Source organism: Patiria miniata, unplaced genomic scaffold, assembly GCF_015706575.1.
Source record: "Patiria miniata isolate m_02_andy unplaced genomic scaffold, ASM1570657v1 HiC_scaffold_19, whole genome shotgun sequence".
NCBI classification, from domain to species: Eukaryota; Metazoa; Echinodermata; class Asteroidea; order Valvatida; family Asterinidae; genus Patiria; species Patiria miniata.
Window position 1 is genome coordinate 10,449,728 of NW_024037057.1, and position 25,934 is coordinate 10,475,661.

Here is a 25,934-nt window from a genome sequence, read left to right on the forward strand (position 1 = left end):
CATCACTACCTTGCTGGTGCTTCACAGGGATGGAACAGACTCGAAGTACTGCAAAGTAAGACTTTTTCATATTTGAAGAGAAAATGCTCTAACTGTACTTTAAAACGGTTGAGGGAGTAACAGCAAAAGATCTTTCTTGCCCGATTTTTATGCTCAACACAATAAAACTAAGACAGAAAAAAGTGGAAAATCTGTCAAAAGCAGGATTCATCACACTGAATGTTTTTGGGGACTTTTTGATCGGGTACGACCCGATCACCTTTTTGAAATGGTAATAATTATTCTTTGGGTTTTTTTTTGCTGGACAATAATTCTTTACGGGTTTTCTCCTACGTGAACTCGCTCGACCTTTACTTCCGGGTCTACTGGAAGGTCAAAGTTGGGTGAATTTAAATTACAGACAGAAGCCTCAAAATCAAAACGAACCACATCTTTTCCAAACAGTTGACGTGATGACGATAAAACCTACATGTAGATGGAATTTGAACCCTGGTCCGAAGATGTAAAAGAAAATGTGATGTCATCATGACATCACCTGGTATCAAATTACAAGCTTACTTTTAATTAGGCTATAACTTTATAATGGAACTTTTAATTAGGCTATACATGTAACTTTATAATGGAACAGTCTCATTAGCTGTTTCGGTGTACACACAGAAACAGCTCTTGTTTCTGTTATTTTTTTTTTTCTCTTTTATTTTTCAGACTTTTTTCTCATAGGATAACACGTGTTTTCGTTCTACAAGTCACTTTTGGCTTTTTTTCAAATCCGATCGACTTCAAACCTGGCACACACTTAGACCACCATCTGAAGATGTGCGCCGAAACTTTTCGTCATGCTGACGTCATCACGTGATTTATTATAGAATTTTGAATATTTAATTTTTCCCATAGACTTTGTACACAGAAATTTAAAAAAAAATGTCAATTTTCAGAGGGCATTTTCGACACTTTGCCAGTAATTCATTTACACCAATCTTTGTCCAAGCAATGACCCTAATTCAAACAACATTGTGTAATGATGACGTCATGATGACGTCATCCGGTGTTTATTTATAGGCAATTAAATTGTGCAATTAAAAAATGCATAAGAAATCAACCGTACGCGTCCGCAGCATTCTGTTGCCGGCAAGTGGTAGAGTAGGTTGAGGACTTTATTTCATTCAGTGTGCGTAAAATCACGTGACCCTTGCTTCCGGTCGAAAAAGGCCAAAACCGAAAGTGGCTTATTATTTAAAAGTGGTAATAGATATGAACTTGCTTTTAACTGTGTTAGTCTCTTGGCTGATAGTATTCTTCAAATCATCTACCGATGACGTCATGCAATCTTCGAGCGCCCTCTAGCGACAGGTTGAACATTTTCAAAAATGTATTTTGAATAGATGTCTGTGGCGAAGTTTGTCGGAATGGCCTAAATATTGGTGTATATGATGACCTTGACCCACTTAAGACGTGTGCGAAGTTTAAGGTGTATGACGTCATCAGACCGGAAGTTATAATGAAAAGACCCTTTTTCCTTAAAAAAATCCTGAAAAATCAACCATGGCAGTTTTTATATTAATTTCTACTTTAATTGTCTATGTAAGGGTAGGTCTAAAATATTTCAAAGCTTCGAGGCAATAAGCAAACTCAGACATGCCCTGCGCACGCTTAAAACTTCAGGTTGACAATAACTCACAGTCCACAATGTACATGTACATGTACATACGTTGTACATATCGTAGTCAGTCAGCCCGCGCGCAGCGCACGTGTTGCTGAGGTCAAATCCTGTCCACAGTGACCGTTTTAGCCGATTTCCGGCTAACTTTGACAGATTTTATGTTCATGCATTGTCAGGGACTTAGGATAGACACTTTTTGTATAGAATACGCATGTACATGTACATGTTCATTCGACCTGGATGAAACTCCTTTACGGCAGTCATTAATAAAACGGTCCAAACAGCTCAGTGTTTGTCCACAAACACATTTCTAGTTTTTTGTTGTTTCAGACATTGCTACTGGCAATATTTTGTTCCAGCATGTCCAGGGCACATACCATTTACTTCCAGTGTAACCGGAAGTACAATGATAATAAATTTAACTTGAAGACGGAAGCATTTTGCTACAGTTATATAAATTATGCAAATATTTAGTGAGGAATGTCCAACACAAACATTGGCATGATGACATAATTACACGAAAGGCCGCGTACCAGTACATTCACGCAATGTGTCTCTCCAACTAGGGCTCTCAAAAGTTGTCAAAAAGGGACAATCTACTGTTTGTGCACGTAATCTTTGTAATCAGCCTAGATATACATGCACCTAAGGCATGTAGGGCCTAGTACTTTTCAATCATATTCTCAAAGGTGGCTTAAGTTCAAAACGTGAAATGCACTCAAATTTGATCAAATTGTCTACTCAGATTATTTATTTATTTATTTATTTCAACCGGATCCAACAGCTACCAAATCGCCAATTACAGTAGCACCAAAAATAATTGCAAACCAATAGTGTCACCAGAGTTACCCTTTACATCTTGCGCTTAACTTTCCAGGTTGTGGGTCTCTGGTCAGACCAAAGTTCTGGACTTGATGTAGTGATGCATTTAAAAAAAATATTCAATTTTCAACCAGTTACTTGTGAACTGACTGCAAAGAACATCACCAGTCACTCGGGATACATGGCCTACATGTACAGTATATAAGTGTTGTACATGTAGCTGAATCCAACACTATCACACATAAACGTGAATAAAACTGAATACAAGTTTTCGCAGTCACACATACTGGTACATGTATGGGAAGTCAAAATAAACCGTTTTTGTTAAATTTAAGTTGGATTTGAAAAGGCGTCTCTACAAATCCCAGGATTGGGGAAAAATTATATAAAATAAAAAGTAAGAACTACAATGTAGTAAGAAGTTTTCGGCTACCAAAAAAAGGGGGGGGGTGGAATCTGTAGGCCAATACATAAATTTTGATCCGTATTTGTGTCTTGACATCCTCGTGTAAGTTGTTAGTCTTTATGTTACAGTGCAGGCTCTAAAATTGGCATTAAAAAGTCGGTATATCAAGCAGAAATTGCAATGTGGCAGTGACCTACCGGTATCTCTTTTACAAATTTGTTCCCCTCGACTGGCTTTAGTAAGTCACATTGTGGCGCTGTTTTCAAGATGGCTGTGGAATGTGAAACTTACTTTCTAAGCATGTCAAGTGGACAACGTGTCCAGGGGTGTGAAATCTCAGCTTTTTAGCTGATTTCAGCTTTTTTTGTTTTGGATTTCAGCTTTTTTCCCTCACTTGCTGTGTACAAAAGTATAGGAGATTTCAAAATTCAGCTTTTTTACACCTTTTCAGCTGTTTTCAGCTATTTTTATCAGTGGTCACTCACACCCCTGGTGTCTTTGGATTCTAAAATGGCACATTCCAGATGAAAGTGCACAATCATTAAAACAATACGTGCAGTAAGACCTGCACCTCAAAAAAAGTTTACCCATATTTGTTATAACCTATGAAATCGCATTGGTACTACTGAAAGTTTAATCCAATAAGTCAATGCAAGTCAAGGATTTAAGGGTATTTTGCGAATTGAGTATTTTGAACTACCGGTAAATGATTTTCTTGACACTAATAATTTGCAGATCAGATTGTACAGTTTGAAACATGCACATGTGCAACCTTTAACGACTGTAAGTCAAAAGTATTTGAATGAATTTTTCTATCCACACAAACTACACATTCTGCTGAAATAAGTTTGAATAAAAAGGCTTTATAGGCCTAGTTGTTTGCAAAACAAAATACATATCGCTTTCATTTATATTATTATTTGATTTTAATAATCGAAAGATATTTTGTGTACATGTAGATTGTCTGAGCAAAGGAACATACCTCGGCTAGATATGGTTATTTAAACAAAAACCGTGTCTAACTAAATTCATAACATACATGTAGTAGAAGACTAGAAGTGTTCTTTTAATATTAAACATTTGATGTTTAATCCAATAAATTTTAATCCAATTAAAACACTGCCAATTAATTAACTGTGTGAAGTATAAATCGTCTGGTTATGTGTTTTCGTTCCGACTTTTCTTTGATTGGCCCTGAGGGACGTACTTCAGGGTCAGAAGCGCAAGTTGGTGTTGTAAGGGTTCGTTCTCACTGGATTCCTCAATTAAAGCTTCGTCTGCTTTGGCCCACCTGATGTACCGACAGTGTTTCATCTCTTCAAACAGTTCTCCGTCCTCCAAGTCCTGAAGGTTGGCGACATCGTCCATCTGCAGAGACTCCCGCCGGAACTTGCGGTAGCTTTGCATTTTCTGCACCTCATCTTGTAGCGTGTCGAAGGTGGTGGCATGCATGATCTGCGTGCTGACCCTGCGCATTTGACATCTCGGTGTTGAGCGTGATGTGGACGAGGCTGTCTGTTGCATGAGGGTGGACTGCCTTTCTATCTTGGCACCAGGATTGTTGCTGATCCCACGTGACTCGGGTGAAAAGGCTGGCGAGGAAAACTTACTGTGGGCCAGCGAAGGGGCCTTGGTGGGAGTGGACGCCTGCGAGAGGACGCTCATGTCAAGACCCGACTTGGGTCGCTCATCACGGTGGCCGTGGTGTGGTGACATGTCATCAATGCATATAGACGGCGCTGGCATTTCACCTTTTGAAGTCATGCGACGGACGTGGTTCTTCAGCTGTGCTTTGTACATGTCCAGGTAGTTGGTTCGCAGCACCTTGCTATTGGAGTCCAGTTGTTGCTCGGCAATGGTGGCGCAGGTACCGACACTCGTCTGAGGGCGTCTTTTCTTTGGCCGCGGTCTTCGGGAGTAAGACATCGGGCTGGATTGAGGACGTATGCCGAGCTTCTTCATGACAATTCTCACTGATTCCTCAGCTGCTGCCGTACTCTCATTGTCTGCCAGGGCTTTGCTTGCCTCGCTGATAACGCTCTTTGTCCTAGTCACCGGTGTTGCCCACTTCCCATCAGTCCTGTCTCCCTGCGTCGGTGTCTCCATCTTCTCTCCGGTGCCACCCGCAGCAGTCGCATGCTCTTCTGTCCCATTGCCTTCTGGAAAGACCTCCACTGCCTCCTCAAATTCCTCCATCACCTTCCGATAGTGATATATCTGGACCTGATCTGATCTCATCGAGGACAGTCTTCTCTTGGACATCTTGGTGTATTCTCTGGGAGGCGGTTTGCTGGTGGCCACCGATTCAGCGTGAGATGCATAGTGCTGTTGTCCCCTGACTCTCTTCTTAGGAAGCAGGGTGGCTAGTTCAGCTGGGGTGGGGAGAGTCGTGGCGCGGGGACGGGCCAGGTACGATGGCATCCCCTCGGGCTTGGCCAGCCGCGGCATGGGGCACTCCTTAGACGACACTCGCCAGATCCCCTCATGAGACTTGCGGATGCAGGGGTCCCGATCCTTCTCCAGGACATTGACCACTTTCTTCAGTCTCTGCTCCTGCATGCGGTTCTGCATCTGGGTCTTGACAAAGATGCGGCTGGAGCGGGCTTTGAGCTTGTCCAGCAGCCGACGGTAGTGGCGCTTGGTGCTGCCCGGTCCGCCAGTCATGGTGACGACCTTCCGTTTAACAATTCAAAGGAAAACAGCTTGTATAGAAGAATACAACTTCTGTACAAGTATCCTTGGTTGATCTGACTCACTGCTTATCCGTTAAGTGAAGTTTTGTATCTCATTGATAATGCTGCTGCATAATCTGATGATGTCAGTGTCCTGCAATCAAAACAAATGTTTAATGTTATTATTATTTAAGCCTTAGTATCACTTTAATTCAACGCAAGGACGATAACACTATCGCATTGGTAGCAGACCTGCCAATCACTGACAGCGGCCATGCACGGTGAGTGACATTCAGCTGTCCACGGGCGACCAAAACCCGGCCAAATTACCGACTTGACTTCAAGTCGTAAGGTTTCGCCTGCGAATGGACACAATGTAATTGTTATCGACAAATCCACTTAGCTACAGGGATCCGTGTTTTCAAAGGCAGCAGCCAACCCAGAAATTGAAACACAAACACATTAATTGTGCCATTTAATATTAATTTGTTGCCTAATAAACACGAGAAACCTTCCTTCGCTTTCTTAATACACAATAAGATTTTTCCGGGTGGGCGGTTTCTAAAATAAAAGTTACACTGTTCCTCACTTTGATGGCCCTTTTTCAATGTGAAGAACCAGTCACTCGTTGGCATTACGGATACACCGTGCCACGAGTATCCTTGAGCAAAAAAAATAATTGCAAAGACATGAAGCAGAACGCGACAACGGGCCTGGAGTACAACTTCCATTGAAGAAAACCCTGTGTCACAATGGGCTTATGCGCTTGCGAGCAACGAACCCGTCGATTAGCTGACTTATTGATGTCCGTCCACCAACCTCCCGCCAAGAACCCATGGAAATACACCAAACGCGGGGAGAATAGCTGAACCACGTGCCTATTATTATTAATGTCCTTACAACTTATTGAGCAGCAACACCCAACAGTGAACTCCGTAGCCAGGAAAAACAACATACAGAACACCAACAAAAGAAATGTTTTCACTCCACGTCTCATACACATGTCGTTTCCCGAAATTTGATCTTTTTTTGCGACATAAGTTAAAAACATATGTATCTCCCGAAAGTCAGCACATGCTCAGAAAAGCCACAGAAATCTCAATTGATATTATACCCAATTTAACGGATAAAAATCTGTATACAGATATTTCACAAATTAGGACTTGCGCGCTAAGGCCAAAAAAAAAGTCTTCGGTTTCTGGTATGCGCGGACGTCGCCGTAGCCATGCGCGTCGGCAAAATGAAAAAGGTTTTTTTTTTCAATGAAAGATGATGTCTCAAAACCACCAAACTCACTGGTTTGACTGGAATCCTGCTGCTGCACAATTTTAACGTATTTTTAGATGGGGTTATGATCGAGAATAAGCTTTACAATGTATGTGGCCTCTCTGGTCTCCCATAATATTTGCACTAAGTTTAGTCGGGCACCATTTGCAGTCATCAGCCGACATTTGAAGCAAAAAAAAAAAACAGGTAAAAAAAAAAAAAAAAACGAGTTGCCGCACCACTTTTTGGGCAAGCTCCATACCAGAAACCGGAGACTTTTTTGGGGGCCTTAACTTATTAATTTTTTTTTACACAGCGAATTTCCTCCCATGTATTTCAAGATATGATGCAAATATTACACATTTCCCGGCGCATTATACCTTGCGGCACAGGCTACACCATTATAGAATACAGTTCTCGATAATTCATGGTTATACCTCTGCCCGATTGGGACCTCTGACTCACATTATCAGAGGGAACCGAGGAAATATCAACCCCACGATACTCATTCATCAGTTTGGGTGTTTATTTACAACACCGGTCGTTTCTTTTAGTTCCTTGTCAGGTGGGAAATTTCGGGGAATTCTTTTTAAAGGGGCCTTCGGTCTCCGGTGGCGTTTGATTTTACAACATCAACGACTGACTGAGAGGGTTCAGACCAAATATTGCCCCAAAAAAGGAAAGGGATAACTTGACTGTTCGAAAATGTATACAGTTCGGCGAAGTTTTCGGGGAACAAACTTAAAACATTATCATATTTCAGAAAAATGGGATAATGTTACTTGACGTGACAGAATCTTTCGTAACTCGTAAAAATTGTATCTTATCTTACCTCAAAAGTACTTTTGACATCCATGTGAGAGCAATTGTTAATGGCGGCGTTTTACAGCTACAAATGTACTAGCAACCTTGTAGATATCCAACTATTATGTTGTGTATGCAGACTGCAGTGATCTATTTATAGTGCAACCAGTGTATGACGTCATTTGTTAATCATCTGTACATTCTAGTACGTGTGTACTCTAGTGTGTTATGGCATGACATGGAACGTGAATACAATACGAAGCAACCAGAAAAGTATCCCTAATCTCAGTCTCTCCTTAATCGGGTATTATTGACGTACGAACACAACAGTGGCGACGAGGATGAACCTTGAACACACGGGTTACGCAGAGGATTATCTACGGACTATAAATTGTGTGAAACGACCCTGAGTTTTCACGAACTTTTTGCAAAGTTTTCTCGACACGTACGGTGATAACTTTTGCACACACGATGCGCGGTACAGTACAACGTACATGTACATCGCCATTGGTCCATGCATGGTTGACGACGCATAGTAACGATACGTTCTACGATAAACGATAATGGCGACTTTTCAGAGAACTGTGTTCGAGAAATTTAACCCAGTGGACGGTGATATTGATACATATTTGGAGAGACTTGATCAGTATTTCATTGCTGTGGACATTGCGGAGACAGAGGCAAACGCTGTCAAACGCAAGGCTATTTTGTTGAGCAGCATTGGTTTCACGGCATATAAGACACTTAAAGACTTGTCTTTTTCGCAACAACCCAAGGAAAAGTCATTCGAGGATTTGTGTAAACTGTTACGGGGACACTACAGACCCAAGAGACTGGCATTCGCAGAGAGATTTCGATTTCATAATGCTAGACAAATGCCAGGACAATCGATCTGTGAATACGTTGCTCATTTGAAGAAAATGGCTGTATATTGTGACTTTGCGGGGGATCAACTGCAGGAGAGTTTGCGTGTGGGCTGCAGTCTGAGAGCATCCAAAAGAAGCTGCTCGCTCGCAACTACAATTTCCAACAAACTCTGGATCTCGCTCTCGCAGAGGAGGCTGCTGCAAAGAATGTGAGAGACATGGGCACCGTGGAGACTAAACCAGTGAATAGGGTGACTTCTCACTACAAGCGTAATCAAAAATGGCAAAAGCCAAGGTCATCGCAACCAAGGAAGCATTGTGACTGCTGTGGACTGAACAATCACAATCGCGATGATTGCCGATACAAGAGTGCCACATGCTACAAGTGCAAGAAAGTGGGACATTTGCAGTCAGAGTGCAAGTCTGATAGTAAATCAGGCCCTGCACCACCAACCACGAAATACACGCCCCAACAGCGAACCAAGCCCAAAGGACGCGTTCGCTATGTGGGAGACGACGAAAACCCCCGCGAACTTTACGATCCCACTGATGACGCATATCGCGATGACAGTACATTCGTCGACTCGGTTTTTTACGGTTATGACTTCCGATAATTCAAAAGCGGATACGTCAGGAGACACGACAGCCGATACGTACAGCCGTACTTCAACTATCAAGGTTCCTGTCAAGATCGCGAACATTCCCATACAAATGGAACTTGACACAGGTGCCGCTGCATCAATCATGAGCCAGTCAGACTATTCACATTCCAATGCAACCGGTGAATCGTGTCCTACATGTACACGCTTACGCGGGTGCCCAATTGCGAACTGGTTGTCGAGGTTCAGTACGGCGACCAGAAAGCAACGTTACCGCTAATCATCGTCCATGCAGACAAGTACGCACCACCCTTGTTGGGCAGGGAGTGGTTGACAGTTCTCAAGCTGGACTGGCCTAATCTGTTTTCTCAGGGTCAATACGGTGTGAATTCTGACCCAATCGCCGAGTTGAAAAGTGAATATAAGGACATTTTTCAGCCAGAGTTAGGCACAGTACGTGGAGTTAAGGCAACACTGCACGTCAAGGAAGACGCTATTCCAGTTTTCCACAAGGCTCGCACAGTGCCATTGGCTCTTCGCCCCGCAGTCGAAAAGGAACTCGCCAGAATGGAGCAAGAGACAATCATTTACCCAGTTGATTTCAGCGAGTGGGCGACACCCCTGGTGTGTGTACCCAAAGCAGATGGTACGGTACGCCTGTGTGGGGATTACAAAAACACTGTAAACAAATCAATCCACACGGATCAGTACCCCATACCTACTTCGGAGGAAGTATTCAGCAAGCTAGCCGGTGGGGAGAAATTCTCCAAAATCGACTTGAAATGCGCATATCAGCAAATGTTGCTCGACGACAAATCCCAAGAATACGTCACGATTAACACGCACAAGGGACTGTATCGGTATACACGCTTACCATTCAGTATCTCATCGAGTCCTGCAATCTGGCAGAGATTCATCGAACAAGTACTAGCAGGTCTGGACAGCACATAAGCAATCATGGATGATGTGCTTGTTACAGGCAAGACGGATGAGGAACATCTCCGCAACGTAAAGAACGTTTTCCAGCGATTCCGGAAATACGGTCTCAGGTTGAAGACCGAAAAGTGTCGGTTCATGCAGGAGAGCGTAATCTACATGGGACGTCGCATTTCTGCAAAAGGGATTCAGCCAACCGACGACAAGGTTGACGCGATACGCAACGCTCCAGTTCCACAGAATGTCACAGAGCTTCGCTCATGGTTGGGGATGGTCAACTTCCAAGCGCAGTTCCTTCCCAACCTGTCGACCATGGCCCATCCGTTAAACGAACTGCTCGGGGATTGTCCTTGGCAGTGGACGGATGAATGTACCAGGGCATTTGAGGCAGTGAAGGACGCCATCAGTTCAGACAAACTTCTCGCTCACTACGACCCAGCACTCCCTCTCGAGTTCGCAACGGACGCATCACCATATGGACTTGGAGCAGTCATGCTGCATGTGTACGCTGACGGCTCCAGACATCCCATAGCATATGCTTCACGCTCACTCAATAAACATGAGAAGGGCTACGCGTAACTGGACAAGGAGGCCCTGGCAATCATGTTCGGTCTCAAACGCTTCCGCACATATCTCTACAGAAGGAAATTTACCATACGGACTGATCAAAAGCCATTGGAGCGCATCCTTTGTCCCAAGACGTCGATTCCAACCCTTGCAGCACAACGTCTTCAGCAATGGGCTGTAATGTTGTCCGCATTTGACTACAACTTGCAGTTCATTCCATCTTCGCAGAATGTGCTCGCGGATGCGCTCTTATGTCTCCCATTACCCACAATGGAGGAGGACGATGAAGACGTTATCTACAACATCGAAGACAAACGCCTCGATAGCCTACCAGTAACCAGTAAGGAGATCTCACAGGCTACAAGAACTGATCCTGTGCTTTCGCGCGTGTTAGAGTTCACTAAAAGTGGATGGCCAGCAGAGGTAAGGGACGAACGCCTCAAACCTTTCTTCAATCGCAGACATGAACTATCCACGGAACAGGACTGTTTGTTGTGGGGATTAAGAGTTGTGATACCCTACAAGTACGAGAAGTTCATTCTGGGTGAGTTACATGATGCGCATCCAGGAATTGTCAGGATGAAAGAAATTGCACGAAGCTACGTTTGGTGGCCTAACATCGATCGCGACATCGAACAGACTGTTCGTCTCTGTGCTAGCTGTCAACAGACTAGACACCTTCCAGCTGTGGCACCCCTAATGCCATGGGTGTGGCCTAGCTCTTCGTGGCACAGAATTCACATCAATTTCGCGCAGAAAAATGGTCACGATTTCCTGATCGTCATTGACGCATACGCAAAATGGCCAGAGATCTTCCACATGAGTAGCACCACCGCGAATGCAACCATCACGGTGCTGCAAGACTTATTCAGCAGGTATGGCATCCCCTACCAACTTGTCTTTGACAATGGACTGCAATTCACAAGTGAGGAGTTCCAATGGTTCCTCAAGGTGAATGGCATAAAACACGTAAGAGTTGCACCGTACCACGCCGCAAGTAATGGTGCAGCAGAACGAATGGTTCAATCCTTCAAACGCGCTCTCAGCTCAAGCAAATCGAGTGTTCGGAGTTTGCAACAACGTATCGACAGTTTCCTGTTGACATATCGCACTACGACACATGCAACAACCGGTCGTACTCCTGCGAGTTTGTTCCTAGGACGCGAACTGCGTACTCGTTTGTCCTTGCTACGCCCGGACGTTGAACGCAAGGTGGTCAACATGCAGAGCAACCAAAAGTTGCACCACGACAAACAGACCCAACTCCGCGAGTTCTATGCGGGGGAGGATGTGTTGGTTAAGGATTTCCGCTGCAAAGAGACTTGGTGGCTGGCCACAGTCGCAGAGCGCACAGCCCCAAAGTCTTAAGTGGTAATTTTGCAGGATGGTCGAGTGTGGAAAAGACACGTGGATCAGATGAGAAGAGCAGAACGGTCCACAACCAGTCATTCTCAGAACTCAAGGAATGGGATGCACACCTCAGCTCACCAAGATACTGATATGTCTGACCTCGCATCCATTCCGGTGTTTATCCCTACCGCTGAGACAGCTCCAGTCGTTGGCTCGCAAATTCCTCAGACAGAACGTACACACGCGCCACCCTCAAACATCACAAGTGGTGAGCAGACTTCACAATCGGCGACACCGACCGTAACCGCAGATTCCAGTGCTTCACCCAAACCCCTACGTCGTTCGTCAAGGGTCAGCAAACCCCAGACAGACTCATTGAGACTATGGAATAACCTAACTGTTGTTCGCAGAGGCCGGCATGAGAGTTAAAATGTGCATGTACTGCACTTTGAGTTGTTACAGTTGTGTTAATGTTTATCTTGTTACTCAAGTTGTTTAAACAAGTTTTTAGAGTTGTAGTTTTGAAACAAACAAAAAAGGTTGCAGTTGAAATTGTACGGTATTGGAATGTCATGGGTGTAAAAAAAACCAAAAAACTAACAAACAAGCAAGCAAACAAGAAGGAAATCCTAAGGGAAGTTCTGTTTATTCAAATTAAGGGCAGGAAGAGAAAAAAGCCATTGCTACAATGTACCTTGTCTAGGGACTTGGATTTAATTATGGAAAAAAGGATTTTCTTTGTTTTGAACTTTGGTTTTCTTGCAACAAGTGTTTGTAGGATTAGCATTTTTTTGTGTAAGGTGTGACATTGCTTTTATAGACAGAATTTTCAGTCGAGGACATTTTCATAGGGTTGAAAATGATATTTGTGTGTGTGTACAGCTTCCATATTAAGGGGGGAGAGGATGTAGTGTATGCAGACTGCAGTGATCTATTTATAGTGCAACCAGTGTATGACGTCATTTGTTAATCGTCTGTACATTCTAGTACGTGTGTGCTGGAATTTACTACCTTAAGGAGACATGCACACAATAGGGAACAAAAGATTGTATACGTCTCCGCAAGAACATTTCTATAGATGAATACGTCTCCACAAGAATTTCACGAAATAGATATATGGATTTTACTCAAAAACTAGTAATTTCCAAGGTGGGTTGATCTGTCGCAAATGGAAGAGTTTTAGAAAAGGGATATTTAGTCCAAATTTCAGCCCAGGAAATTAATTCTGGTTAAAATTAGAGCATTTTGAAACTTCAATTTCAAACTCGAAAACTTTACTACACGAGAACAAAGAAATGTCTCCACAAGGATACAAATTCCAGAATGGGTGTACTCTAGTGTGTTATGGCATGACATGGAACGTGAATACAATACGAAGCAACCAGAAAAGTATCCCTAATCTCAGTCTCTCCTTAATCGGGTGTTATTGACGTACGAACACAACAATTATCATTCGTAACTACCAGCATCAACTAAAACCTCGTTGATTGTGAGCGGGCGTAAGATGGGTGGCGAAAACAAAGAACAGCGATTAGTGTGCAGTGTTTAATTAACAACGGACTTATCTCTCAGTTAGTTCAATTCACCGCCAGTTCAAGTGACCGCTACCCGAGATATCGTAGTGCGGTCCTTTAGATGTTGAAAACAGTCCTGATTCTCTGAAATGATGGTGTTGGATCGGGGAGAAATCTTGGCACACTTAGGCACACCACACAGAGATGAAGAGGAGTCATTGCTTGCTTCGCATAAAGTGTCACATGTCAGTTGAAGGACATTAATCTTTTTAAGCGTTTCCGCGAATTCCTTGACCGTCTCGCGCAGTCGCTACACACATGGGCGAATAAACGCGTTGTGGCCCGCAGGAGAGTAATAGGGGCCTAAGTGTGCAACGGCCAATTTTTTATTGTGACTTGTTTATCGCGGTATGGATGTTGCGAAGTCAATCCTTTGTCCATCACTTCAGGCTTAAGGTATACTGTACCAATAATCGATACCGCGCCATTATTCGAAGGTTTTCATGTATTGATTCAACCACAAACCTTGTAACGGGCTTGGCTGAAAGGAATCAATTTACTTATTAATAATTCATTATTGCATGAAGTTAGAAAATATCTCAGTTCCATGTGCCTGTGTGTACTTTATGGAGACTTCAATTATTTTATAATGATGACGTCATGCACGCAAAGTTAGAAACTATGACAAAACGCGTAGGGTTCTCATCTTAAGGTTCGTGGTTCGAGTTCTCTCCTGGTCCTCATTTTTTCCTTTTTTTTTGCACACTCTTCGATTGTTCCCCCTTATTATAAACTGTGAGGCGGCCCTATTGTTTAATTGAGATTCGAATTTCACAGCAGAAAAGCTTTTTTCTTTTCTGAATCGAGGTTCGTGGTTCGATTCCTGTCCTGGTCTTCATTTTCCCCCTTTTTTCAACAGTTTTCGACTTTTCCCTTTAATTGTTATTATTAAAGTCGGATTTGAATTTGATAGCAGAAAAAAATCCAGAAATACAAGCGTGCAGTCACGTGCACGGCTTCTGCTCTTCTGTTCTACAAACTTTCAAGTTCATGGCCCACAATAATTGCTCTAATAGCAAAGTATATTTGAGGGTACACAAATTGTGATTTGGCTCGCGTAGGCAATGATGGGCCACTTTAATTACAGGTCTGCACCCCTCGTAGTCTCGCACCACATAAATAGTGGTCTCGATCTCCACCAACAAACTCATTTTGGGGGACAACAACTCAAGAAAAACATGATGTATTAGCAGTATTACATTGAATTTTCGTACACTTATTTGTCATAATGTTCAACATTACGAGATTTAATTTCATAAGAAACCGTCGAACAATGGAGCTATTATGAGCGCTACAAATACAATCCGAATGGTAGTCAACGTCGATTTTTCGCGTTTAAAACACTACATTGTTGCGATCATATATTATATTTGTTGTTTCATGTTTTCACATGATATTCAATCTCCTTATGTAACACATCGTGGAAACTCAGTGCGCGAAATTTCAATGTAATACATAGTTGTATTTATTGAGTAGTTGATCGAAAACGAGTTTGTCATGATGCGCGTTGTACGTGGAGACTACTATTTACATGTGGCGCGCTCTCTATTGAACGAAACCTAGACAGACACACGTGTGCAGCGGCTGCGAGTTTACTTTGCGCTCCCTTATTCTCGAAAGACCTGTCGGTTGTTGTTAACGGTTTCTCACAAAAAGGAATCTCCTTATGTTACACATCAAGACCGATCACTGGCCGAACTTACAGCACAGACGCCATGCTTTTGGAAAACCGTCGTAATTTGTCAGTCCTCTGAAGGTACGGAATTCAACGGTTTTTGCTATTCCTATGGAAACATGCATTGTCAGCCTGGTTATTCATATTGGTCAGACTCCCATTGGTTTGTACACAGTATGCCAGGAGGTGAGATACAAACATTTTGACCATTGGTGACCTCTTAAATAGTACGAGGGTTAAGCAAGCGATCACACTTCTGTAGCTCAGATAAGTGAGGTGATTTTTAAATGACAAAATAATTTTGTTCTGAATTGATTTTCGGCTTCCCTACAATTTGTAGCAATGGGACCATCCATTCCACCCCCGGGCCACATGTCATGCATGTAGTGCAGAGTTAGTCCAGTATTTCAGCCGCATTTATGGGGCTAACAATCTGACAAAAAGCACTTTTTTTTCGGCACCATCCGTGATAGCCAGCCCCACAAATGTGGCCAATTTGCTGTACTACCTCCGTAAATATAGGCCACACTTGGAACATGTACCCGAACATAGAACTTTGTCAAGTTTTGATGTTCATATTTAGACTTTGTAGTTTATTTATGCTTTAGAACCCTCTTATACTAGCTATAGAAAAGAAGTTAGGCATTTTTCAGACGTCATTTCGATAATGCAAATGTGTGCAAAGTGCAAACAAACTAGAATTACACAATCAGTGACAATCAAAATGAGCATACATGTAACAATTATGACAATTAGCCGCCGATGTTGCCCGTCGCCATCGTGAATATTATCAATCTTAAGCGTCATCATTCTTGGTATTTCCTAACCTTTATACTTTAGGTCAATTTTATAGACAATATCTTGCTCTTTCCAGCAATACCAAACACAACACTTGTAAATTATGTCGAAGAAAAAGTTTATACGAAGAAATAAAACTCTCCAAATTCATGGTAGTTTGTTTGATTTTTGCTTTAAAAATACAGAATTTTAATATGCAAGGAGTCATTAGCACCTTCTGGCACCATGCACTGGAAAATTTGGGGTTTTCTGATCCGACATACATGGTTCATATTTTTAGTGGCAAAACTGGTGTCGCAGTGTGTCACAAAGGGGGTGATACATGTACCTGGGTGTACATGTAGCTATGTGGGCCGGCAGAAGTCAAAGGGCGTGGCCGGCCAGCGCTGCGCCAGTGCGGACCACATAATCTTAACACAATGATTCACTTAACTTTGTCAAACTGTTACGCATTGAACACACATATCGCACACCTATGTTTCCTTTGTCAATTCTCTGTCAGTTGAGTACCAAATATGTTTCATTCTCTGCCTGCTAGAATAGTTAAGTGACTTGAATCACACCCCAGCCCTTACATGCCTATTATTAGGGTTGTCTGATTTAAATCGCGTTGATTTAATTCACCAATTTAAATCCCAATTTTTAATTCTTGTCGCAACATTGTTGTGTTAGATTGTGACATGTACCGGTATACTCACATGGTGATTTTATCAATGTTCCTTCTGTTTGTACTCACTCTAAAATGGATCTCCTTATTTTTATTTTTATTCAATTTAAAGCAAAGCACTCAGAGTGTGCAAACCTACCAACATGACCAAGGATAAACAATTCCCCGCCTTCACCCGAAAGAAATACATGTACTCGCATTTATGGTGAAGAATCCTTTAAAAAAATCCTACATGCAGACCCAAAACAAATCCTTAACTCAAACAGTTCGTGTATGTATGCCTGTGTCGGTCTACCTTTCCACTCCCCCATTGTATAAAATGGTCTAGTCCATTGACCTGTGTGGTTAGATTAGGTGGGTGATAAGGGATACAGGGTCACCGGGTCAGTGCCACGCACAAGAAGAGGGTCACGCAGGGTGATGTGTTGAAAGTTTTCCACATGATGGGTGAAAAAAATCTGTAAAAAAAATCCTGCATCCAGATGAACATGTAGACTATCTGGATCACTTCCAAAATCCAATCGATTTGTACTTTACCAAAGACCACTCCCGCAAAAACTTTCATGAAAATCCGTCCATAACCAACAAACCAACCAACAAACCAACAAACCAACCAACAAACCAACAAACCAACCGAATCACAAACCAATTAACGCCAGTGCAAACATAGCCTCCTTGGCGGAGCTACGTAATAAGTTTTTGGATAAACGTTATGAAATTGAAAATGTTGCTCAAGAAAATGAAATTGACACTTTATTAATGGAATAGATGTTAATTTTTCTTTTTAGGTTTCAAAGCCAGTTCCCTGGCCGCAGCCTGGGCCTGCATGAGGAGTTCAGCCTGGTAGAGGTGCTGAAGGCCGTCACGATGCAGCATGGACTTGGGCCGTAAGATGAGCGAGTTGGAGAAAAAGCTGAAGTGCCTGCAGATGCAGCGCAAACTTGTACAAGTAGAGCAAGGTGGCAAAAACGAAGACGAAAATCCACAAACTGAGCACCATCAAACCATCGGTAAGCCTGTTATACCCAAAATATGGCAGTGGTCCCAACTGTAGTCCAAAATATGGCAGAGGTTCCAGCTATAGCCCAAAATATGGCAGTGGTCCCAACTGTAGTCCAAAATATGGCAGAGGTTCCAACTATAGCCCAAAATATGGCAGTGGTCCCAACTGTAGCCCAAAATATGGCAGTGGTCCCAACTATAGCCCAAAATATGGCAGTGGTCCCAACTGTAGCCCAGATTATGGTAGTGGTCCCAACTATAGCCCAAAATATGGCAGTGGTCCCAACTATAGCCCAAAATATGGCAGTGGTCCCAACTATAGCCCAAATTATGGCAGTGGTCCCAACTATAGCCCAAAATATGGCAGTGGTCCCAACTATAGCCCAAAATATGGCAGTGGTCCCAACTGTAGCCCAGATTATAGCAGTGGTCCCAACTGTAGCCCAAATTATGGCAGTGGTCCCAACTATAGCCCAAAATATGGCAGTGGTCCCAACTATAGCCCAAAATATGGCAGTGGTCCCAACTGTAGCCCAGATTATAGCAGTGGTCCCAACTGTAGCCCAAATTATGGCAGTGGTCCCAACTACAAATTATGGCAGTGGTCCCAACTATAGCCCAAAATATGGCAGTGGTCCAAAGTATAGCCCAAAATATGGCAGTCGTCCCAACTATAGCCCAAAATATGGCAGTGGTCCCAACAATACAATGTAGTTGGGGTGATGTCATACATGTACTTGGGGCATTTCACCTCTAAATCCTTCAATAAGAGCATATTTCATGTTGCTGTGAAGCACACAACTTTGCTGAACAATGAATCAGAGTTGTAATGACTCAAGTCAATGATTTACAATGTAATTGACTCGACTCAGGTCCCAATGGGTAATTGACTCGACTGGACTCGAGTCTCTCATCAGTAGACTCGACTTTACTTGAGTCGAAGGTTAATAAAACTTGAGTCCTAACACTGTGCGAACATTACAAAGTTTTATATTCACATTACCGTCGAGTTGTTGCCGTTTATCATGTACAAATACATGTATACGCCTTAGGCCAAAAAAAAAAGTTCTGCTTTCAACCGGAAGCAGAATTTTTTTTTGTAGGGAAACCCCCTATCTACCCTATTCTGACAGCCCCTACCCTAATCTTGTTATGGGAAAAATGACAAAAAAACACCAAAAACTATCAATTTCTGCCTTTAACCCATGACTACACGCAGACTCCTCCATATGATCGTACCAAAAAATATTGGCAAAAAAAAATCCCTACCTACATGTACCTACCCTATTTTCGAATGACATGTAATTGGAAGCAGAATATTTTTTTTCTTTTGGCCTTATCATGGACTCCCAACTCGTGTACTATAATGTAGCGCACAAATTACTATCCCGGAACCAGAGTTTTCCCAATTCTTGGTTTCATCTTCGGCTTCGGGCGATTTCCTAAGCCCTTGATGAAACTCCAACTAAATTTATGTTTTCAAATTTTGTTTTATATTTTCTATATAATCAGAAACAGTTTCAAATGTTGCAATTTGTAAGCGTAAAAAATATTTCAGACCTGAATCCAAACCAGAGATGAAACCGTAGTTCACTTCATGTTAATTGGTACGCAGATCTTTGGTAGAAACGTCCAGCAGAAACTGTCTATTGGGTACCATGCAGCGTTTTTTAAGTCTTTGGATTTTCATTACAAACTGGTGCCTTGTGTTCTTTCTTCCATTCTGTAATTTATTAGATGTTGTTCAAATATCACTGACTTAAGCCGGCCTCAGGTTCGACCTGCGATTTGCTTGCGCCATGACGGAACCGTCAGCATCAAGCAGAAAAATAATACTCAGATCACAAAACTGAGAAATCGTGTGATTCTCTTGAACAAGCGGCATCCCGATTAAATAATCGCAATTATATAACTGACATATATCCTAGTCATTTGATTGGTGGAACTCACATCACGTGACATTCGTTATTGCTCCCATTCACGCCGCGGCTCAAAAAGTACTATCCGCCCATGGGGAATGGGAAATACTATTCAACAGTTAGGATCATGAGGCGGTATTTGTGTGCAAATGCATGCTGGTGTGCGCGTTCAGCGTTGCGCGTAGTGCGTATTGTTCCGAAGAGCCAGCGCTACAGCGTTGGGTTCAATCATTTTCGTGAAGGGGTATTTGGAAGAGAGAAATACATTTTCCCTCAGTTTTCTATTGCAAAAAAAGTTCAAATATATCAAATGACAAGGATCTATATGTCAGTTATATAAAACAAATATTGAGTGGCTTTAAATTGTGAAATGGGAGGAATATTATCGCTCGGTAAAATCTGGACTTTTCCAGTTCACTCGGCTTCGCCTCGTGAAATGGAAAAGTCCAGATTTTACCTTGCGATAATATTCCTCCCATTCCACGCTGAGCCACTCAATATTTGTATACCATGCTCAAAATTGCTCATGTCACCTTGACGCGACGATCCACCACGATTCCACAGCATAGACAGTCATAGACAGACTTTACCAATAAGGGAGTAAATATGTGTTTGGCCATGTTGGCTGGCTCGGCTCGAGCCATTACCAGCGCACATTCCCCTGATACGGTCTTAAATGTACTTGTGGTATTCCCATTCACAAATAGCTTTGAGTCAAAAAATCGGCACAAGTCAAACAATTATACATTTCCGATGATTTTGTTGAACAGTTTTATTTAATTTTTTTCTAAACACCCCTCTAGCTATGGTATGGAATATCCTCTCGTGAGTAGGTAAACAATCGCCTTATATGGTGATTGACGCACGCGTGCTGCGTACTACGTGATGTTGCGCAGAACATGCGGAGTGCCAGAGTAGTGTGCTAATTGGCTAAACAATTGGAAAGGATGATCTTGATGCGCACACGATCGCAACGTCGTCATAGAAGTTGAAATTTTTCTTCTCTTGCTACTGTTGATTTTTTTTTAGACCCGACTAATTCCGATCGTCTTAATATCGTCGCAGTTACACTCAGGTCGCAAAAAATTGGTGACTGAAATCTTCCCGCCGGTGATTGCTCAGGCACAGCTTGATCCTGAAAAGTCGGTCGTCGACTGATCTTTGTCAGTCGCAAGGTCGACCTGAGGCCGGCTTTAAATTGACTAGAGCACAGATTCTACTTGACTCGATTCGACCACACACTGTTACTCCACTCGACTGGATTTGACTCAAGTCACTTCCTTAAAATGACTCGACTCGACTCAAGTCACAAAATTCAGTGTCTCGTTACAACGCTGCAAAGAATAGAATTTGTTCATTGTTTAGCAGATGCCGGTTACCAGCTTCATTCCCATGTGATTTATCTTGCTTGGAACTAGTTCTCTTGCACAATTGTTGTCTTGGTAATTTTTCCCATAGATGATGATTTTTCTGCCAATGTTCACTGGAATTGTGAGGATCTGACCAGCCCCGAGGTGGACCATGTCATCGTCCAGCGACTGAGGGTTGATGAAGTCATTGACGTCCCTTACGGCAAGCTGATGACCTGTTGATCATCAAGGGAATGCGAGACAGTAAGTGATTCCATTTGTGTAGCCGTTCAAGAACGCATAACCAACAAATTTAACAAGCTGTATCTCTGTTAAATTTACAAACTTCAAATGGGCATAATATCACCTGCATTGTAGGAAAGTCCGTTTAGAAAATAAAAAGGTCATTGTAAAAAAAGGGAAGATCTTTATTTTAAAAGGCATATAGGATCATTTGATATTCATGACTTTTGTTCGTTTTCAAATAATAAGACCATTCAAAATCAAAAGAAGAATGTTGAATGCCTAACCTATTGAAGTTTCAGCTCAGTGATACCATTTCCCCCCTAGGAAACAGTACAAAAAAAAGAAAAAAAGTGCTCAACCTTTTGATCATGAAACATAATTTGTGTGTTTGTAACTCTTTCTTCAAAAATGAGTCGATTGACTGATCGTTGGAAATCCCCTACATTACTGGGTTTTCTAAATGACAGCAAGACAGACGGAATTATTTTGTGGGGTGTAAAAGTTAATACCGCGGTATGCAACATTTGCAAACATCAAAAAACAAAATTACTAAATAATTATGAAATTTCAGTGAATAATAGTCTCAAGTGTCCTATGAAATCATGGCACCTGGTGTGCTGTCATTTTCCAGAAAAGTGGAATTTTTGTATCAATTTCCAATGATTGTCGGCCGACCATCGTTGGAAAAACCTGACTGTTTTCAATACTCCCCCAATTTGCCAATTATAGTAAGTACACATTTTGTTTGCAATCGGTTACACATCCGTGAGTGCGAGCAAGCCAGCTAGTCTGGTTCCTTGACCCTATCGGTACAATTCCCTGACGCTGTTTTGTCTGAAGTAGGGTGAGGAACCATACTACAAGACAAGAACAGCATTTTTTTCTTGGTTTTCCCAGCATCTATGAACACAAAACTTTAAATAGGTCAGTGTTAAAATACTTGCTATTAAATACTTACCCCCCAAATCCTTCTATATCTGAAAATTACAGCAAAAGAAAATTTTGTACGGTATACATGTACATGTTTGTACCGGTATGTACACGTTTAAAAACCAGTCTGATCTGATTAAATGCAAATGATCCTATACGCCTTTAATATTATTTTTAAAAACCTGTTAAAATAGCTTTTCAGAAGAGTCGTATTTGATTCAGTAAAAGACGATTTGATTGTACTCAATTTCATTATAGGTTATTGGCTTGTTGTGCCCATGTTTAGGTAATGTTTTGCTCCAGATCGATTCACTTGAAATCATTCATGTCTTTATGAATGGGTTAAACTGCTTTATTAGAAACCCAAATGCAGAGTTACTGCTAGCATAAATTCCAAGCCACCTGACACCGAGTGTTCCTTCTTGGTTCTCCCCAGCTTTTCTCTCATGAGTCCGTCGCAAGCCTCTCCCCAGCAGGGCGCACTAAATCCTCCAACGTCTCCTGAGTCGTTTCGTCCAAGACACCCAACTAGACACCAAAACGGCCCCGCTGATAGCGATCCATGATGTCCAATGCATCAATGATGACTCCTGGGCTTACTTACGCTTCTTCGGCGGCTACTCTTTGTTGTAGGCATGGGAGGGCTCGGGAAGGGGGCGGAGTTTGAGGCTCTGGAAGGGAGGGAGATCTTGAACAGTCTGCTGTGTATCGACGTCCAGCTTGATGGGCTGGAGTCTAGCAACATGGAACCATTGCTGTGCCAGTTGCTGGAAAGGGCAAACATGCCCAGAGAACTCAACAAGTAAGTTTACTCACATCTTGTGTTTATTTGGCAATTCATATCCACATGGTTCCGACTGGCGATCAAGAGTCAAGCCATCCCAAAAATCAGTAAGCCCAACTAGATTTTCATTTCACAAAGGTGAAATTACCATTGAACAGATAATTACCAATCACTGACCATGTTTGTCCAAACAAATTTTACACTAAAAGTGTAGATGGCGGCTCAAAACTGAGTTTTTGTCCAACAGTCGTGATTTTATCCTCATGTCTCAGACAGGCAAACCTGCTGTAGATTTGCAGCAGTTTGCATTAGGTTCAGCTCATGAGTAGTCTGAGTATCACCCGTTCTAGCCCTAACTCCATTCAAACGTCTAGGAATGCAAATGTGTGCTGTGCCATGAGCTACGGTAGCCAATCAGAGTCAACGTTAAATCAGGACGTAATTTCATTCAGAAATCTTGACAACATGTACAAGTGTGATTGGTTGATTCCGATGCAGTGTTTTATACTAAAACAACGGCCGGGCCTAGATCTATAGAATCTAGACAAGCTTGGGGTGTATCGCGTAACATAACACAGAGTGCCTGACCACAGCCTTTGTGTGCTCAATTCACAGCGTATCCCATGTTGTGTCTGGAGGGTTTTTTTTAATCATGTATATGATGCGACAATTGGTGAATGACCGAAGGCCTGATATAGAAAGTGCCCTCTGATTGGTCAAAATCTAGAGGTGTTGCATAATTAATCAGCGAATCTGCTCAAATATTATATACTAGCTCATGAGTGGATTTACGTCTAAAATCAAGATGTGCCATGGTCCTTTCAAATGCCACTTTGAAGTTGAGTCGCTGTTCCAAATTGTTTTAAAAGTGTAGCCAGGTTTTTGTACCATGCCAAAACAAAACGAGCACAAATGGCCATTTGATTTATGTTTTAAAGTATTGAAGGTCAATGTCAAAAGAAGAGCAAATCATTCTAACTTGAAATTTCGGACGGGACACATGGTTGAGTCAAAGTCAAAATCGCCTGGTGCAGAAATAACTTCTGTAATTAGGCCACAGTTGGGAACACATTGGGAACACACAGTGCTCCAAAAAGAAGCTTATGGAATTGGAACATTTCAACTTTTAAGATGTGCCCTAACTTGAACCAAAGATAACTATTCAATACTACAGGAGCAGAAAAATAAAGAACTAAGCTTTCAGTGCCAAGCATTTGAAGTATCACATGGAAACAAATTTGTGGCAAGTTTTGTAAAATCACAGTTACCAGAGATACAGAGAAAATGTTGTTTTAAATGAAACTTTTGTTACTTTTTTTCCATTCAGATTGATGAGAATGAGGTTGATCACATTGTCAACAAGGAGTGTGAAAAACTGGACAAGAGACTTGGAGAGGGGGCCAAGGTGAGCTTGCCGACACCCAAGATTTGCAGAGGGCAGAACTGGACTTGGCTGTTTTGGGCAGAGATGTAACCAGATCAGTCACGTTGAATAGATTTGAGACTGAATGACTCTTAGTTAACTTGTGATGACTTGTGACTGATTTTGTAAACAGTTCGGCTTAAGGCTCGACTAGGTAGTCTTGTATTTTCCAGTTAAACATTTATTTGCGGTAATTTTTCTTGGTAATATGCGAGACCTGTCGATGCAAACTTGCAATTTACACATTCATTTTGAAACAATACACCCAAGAAGTCTGACATCATGCAAGTCGTCTAAGTGGTAAGTCTAAACAATGTCTTGTTCGCCACTTTTACCTTCGGATTTGCACAGGCATAAGTTGAACATGTTTTGATAAAAAGTAAATGGTAAGCCCTTATCGTATTGAATTTGTGATAAAAACTTAACTTTCCCCATTTTTATAAAAATGCAAGGCTAACCCTTACCGTATTGAAATTTTGATGAAAATTTACGTTCGTGCTATTTTTTGATAAAAACTACCATAAAAACTAAGTTTGTTTTTGCCCCTTTTTGATAAAAATGCGAGGCTAATCCTTTACAGTTTTGAATATCTGATGAAAAGTTAACTTTTGACCAGTTTATGATAAAAATTCAAGGCTAACCACGAACCGGTTCGAATATGTGATAAATAATTCTTTTTGTCCCTTTTTGATAAAAATGAAAGGCTAATCCACTACCGCTTTGAATTTGTGATAAAAAAAATTTTGCCCTGTTTTGAAAAAAAATGCAAGGCTAACCCCTTACCGTTTTGATTTTGTGATAAAAACGTAACTTTCCCCCATTTTGATAAAAATGCAAGGCTAACCCCTTGCCGTTTTGAATTTGTGATAAAAACTTAACTTTCTCCCATTTTGATAAAAATGCAAGGCTAACCCCTTACCGTTTTGAATTTGTGATAAAAACTTAATTTTCCCCCATTTTGATAAAAATGCAAGGCTAACCCCTTCATTAGCCCTTACCGTTATGAATTTGTGATAAAAAGTTAACTTTCCCCCATTTTGATAAAAATGCAAGGCTAACCCCTTACCGTTTTGAATTTGTGATAAAACTTAATTTTCCCCCATTTTGATAAAAATGCAAGGCTAACCCCTTCATAAGCCCTTACCGTTTTGAATTTGTGATAAAAAGTTAACTTTCCCCCAGTTTGATAAAATGCAAGGCTAACCCCTTCATTAGCCCTTACCGTTTTGAATATGTGATAAAAACTTAGCTTTCCCCCATTTTGATAAAAATGCAAGGATAAAAAGGTTTTTTTGCCCCGTTTTTGATAAAAATGCAAGGCTAACTTGCACTAACTAACCCATTTCCGTTTTGATTTTGTGATCAAAAGTTAACGCTTACCCCGTTTTGAAAAAAAATGCAATGCTAACCCCTTACCGTTATAATTTGTGTTAAAAAGTACATTTCCCTCCATTTTTATAAAAATGCAAAGCTAACACCTAGCCTTTTTGATTTTGTGATAAAAATTTGCTTTTGACCAGTTTTTATAAAAATGCATGGCTAACCCCTTACTGTTTTGAATTTGTGATAAAAAGTTAACTTTTGACCCGTTTTGATAAAAAAATTTAGACCACACACAA

General features: G+C 41.7%; 1 protein-coding gene and 1 long non-coding RNA gene across 3 annotated transcripts; one reads left to right on the forward strand and one right to left on the reverse strand.

Annotated features, from left to right (window-relative positions):
- LOC119725756 lies at positions 1 to 25,091 on the forward strand. Of its 2 annotated transcripts, none has more exons than XR_005270730.1 (5): positions 1 to 55; positions 17,451 to 17,672; positions 21,042 to 21,196; positions 22,545 to 22,910; positions 24,220 to 25,091. It is a non-coding gene; the product is annotated as an uncharacterized LOC119725756 (long non-coding RNA). The 2 variants fall into 2 exon arrangements; XR_005270731.1 differs by lacking the exon at positions 1 to 55 and adding an exon at positions 15,235 to 15,278.
- On the reverse strand, positions 3,584 to 6,736 carry LOC119725755. The gene has a single exon (XM_038197317.1). It carries the CDS (start codon positions 5,550 to 5,552, stop codon positions 4,047 to 4,049), a length of 1,506 nt encoding a protein of 501 aa, XP_038053245.1. The 5' UTR covers positions 5,553 to 6,736; the 3' UTR covers positions 3,584 to 4,046.
- Positions 25,092 to 25,934: the final 843 nt, after the last annotated feature.

What these genes read in the sequence shown, in the direction of transcription:
- LOC119725755 (XM_038197317.1), bottom strand. Translation starts at nt 5,552, where the DNA reads ATGACTGGCGGACCGGGCAGCACCAAGCGCCACTACCGTCGGCTGCTG.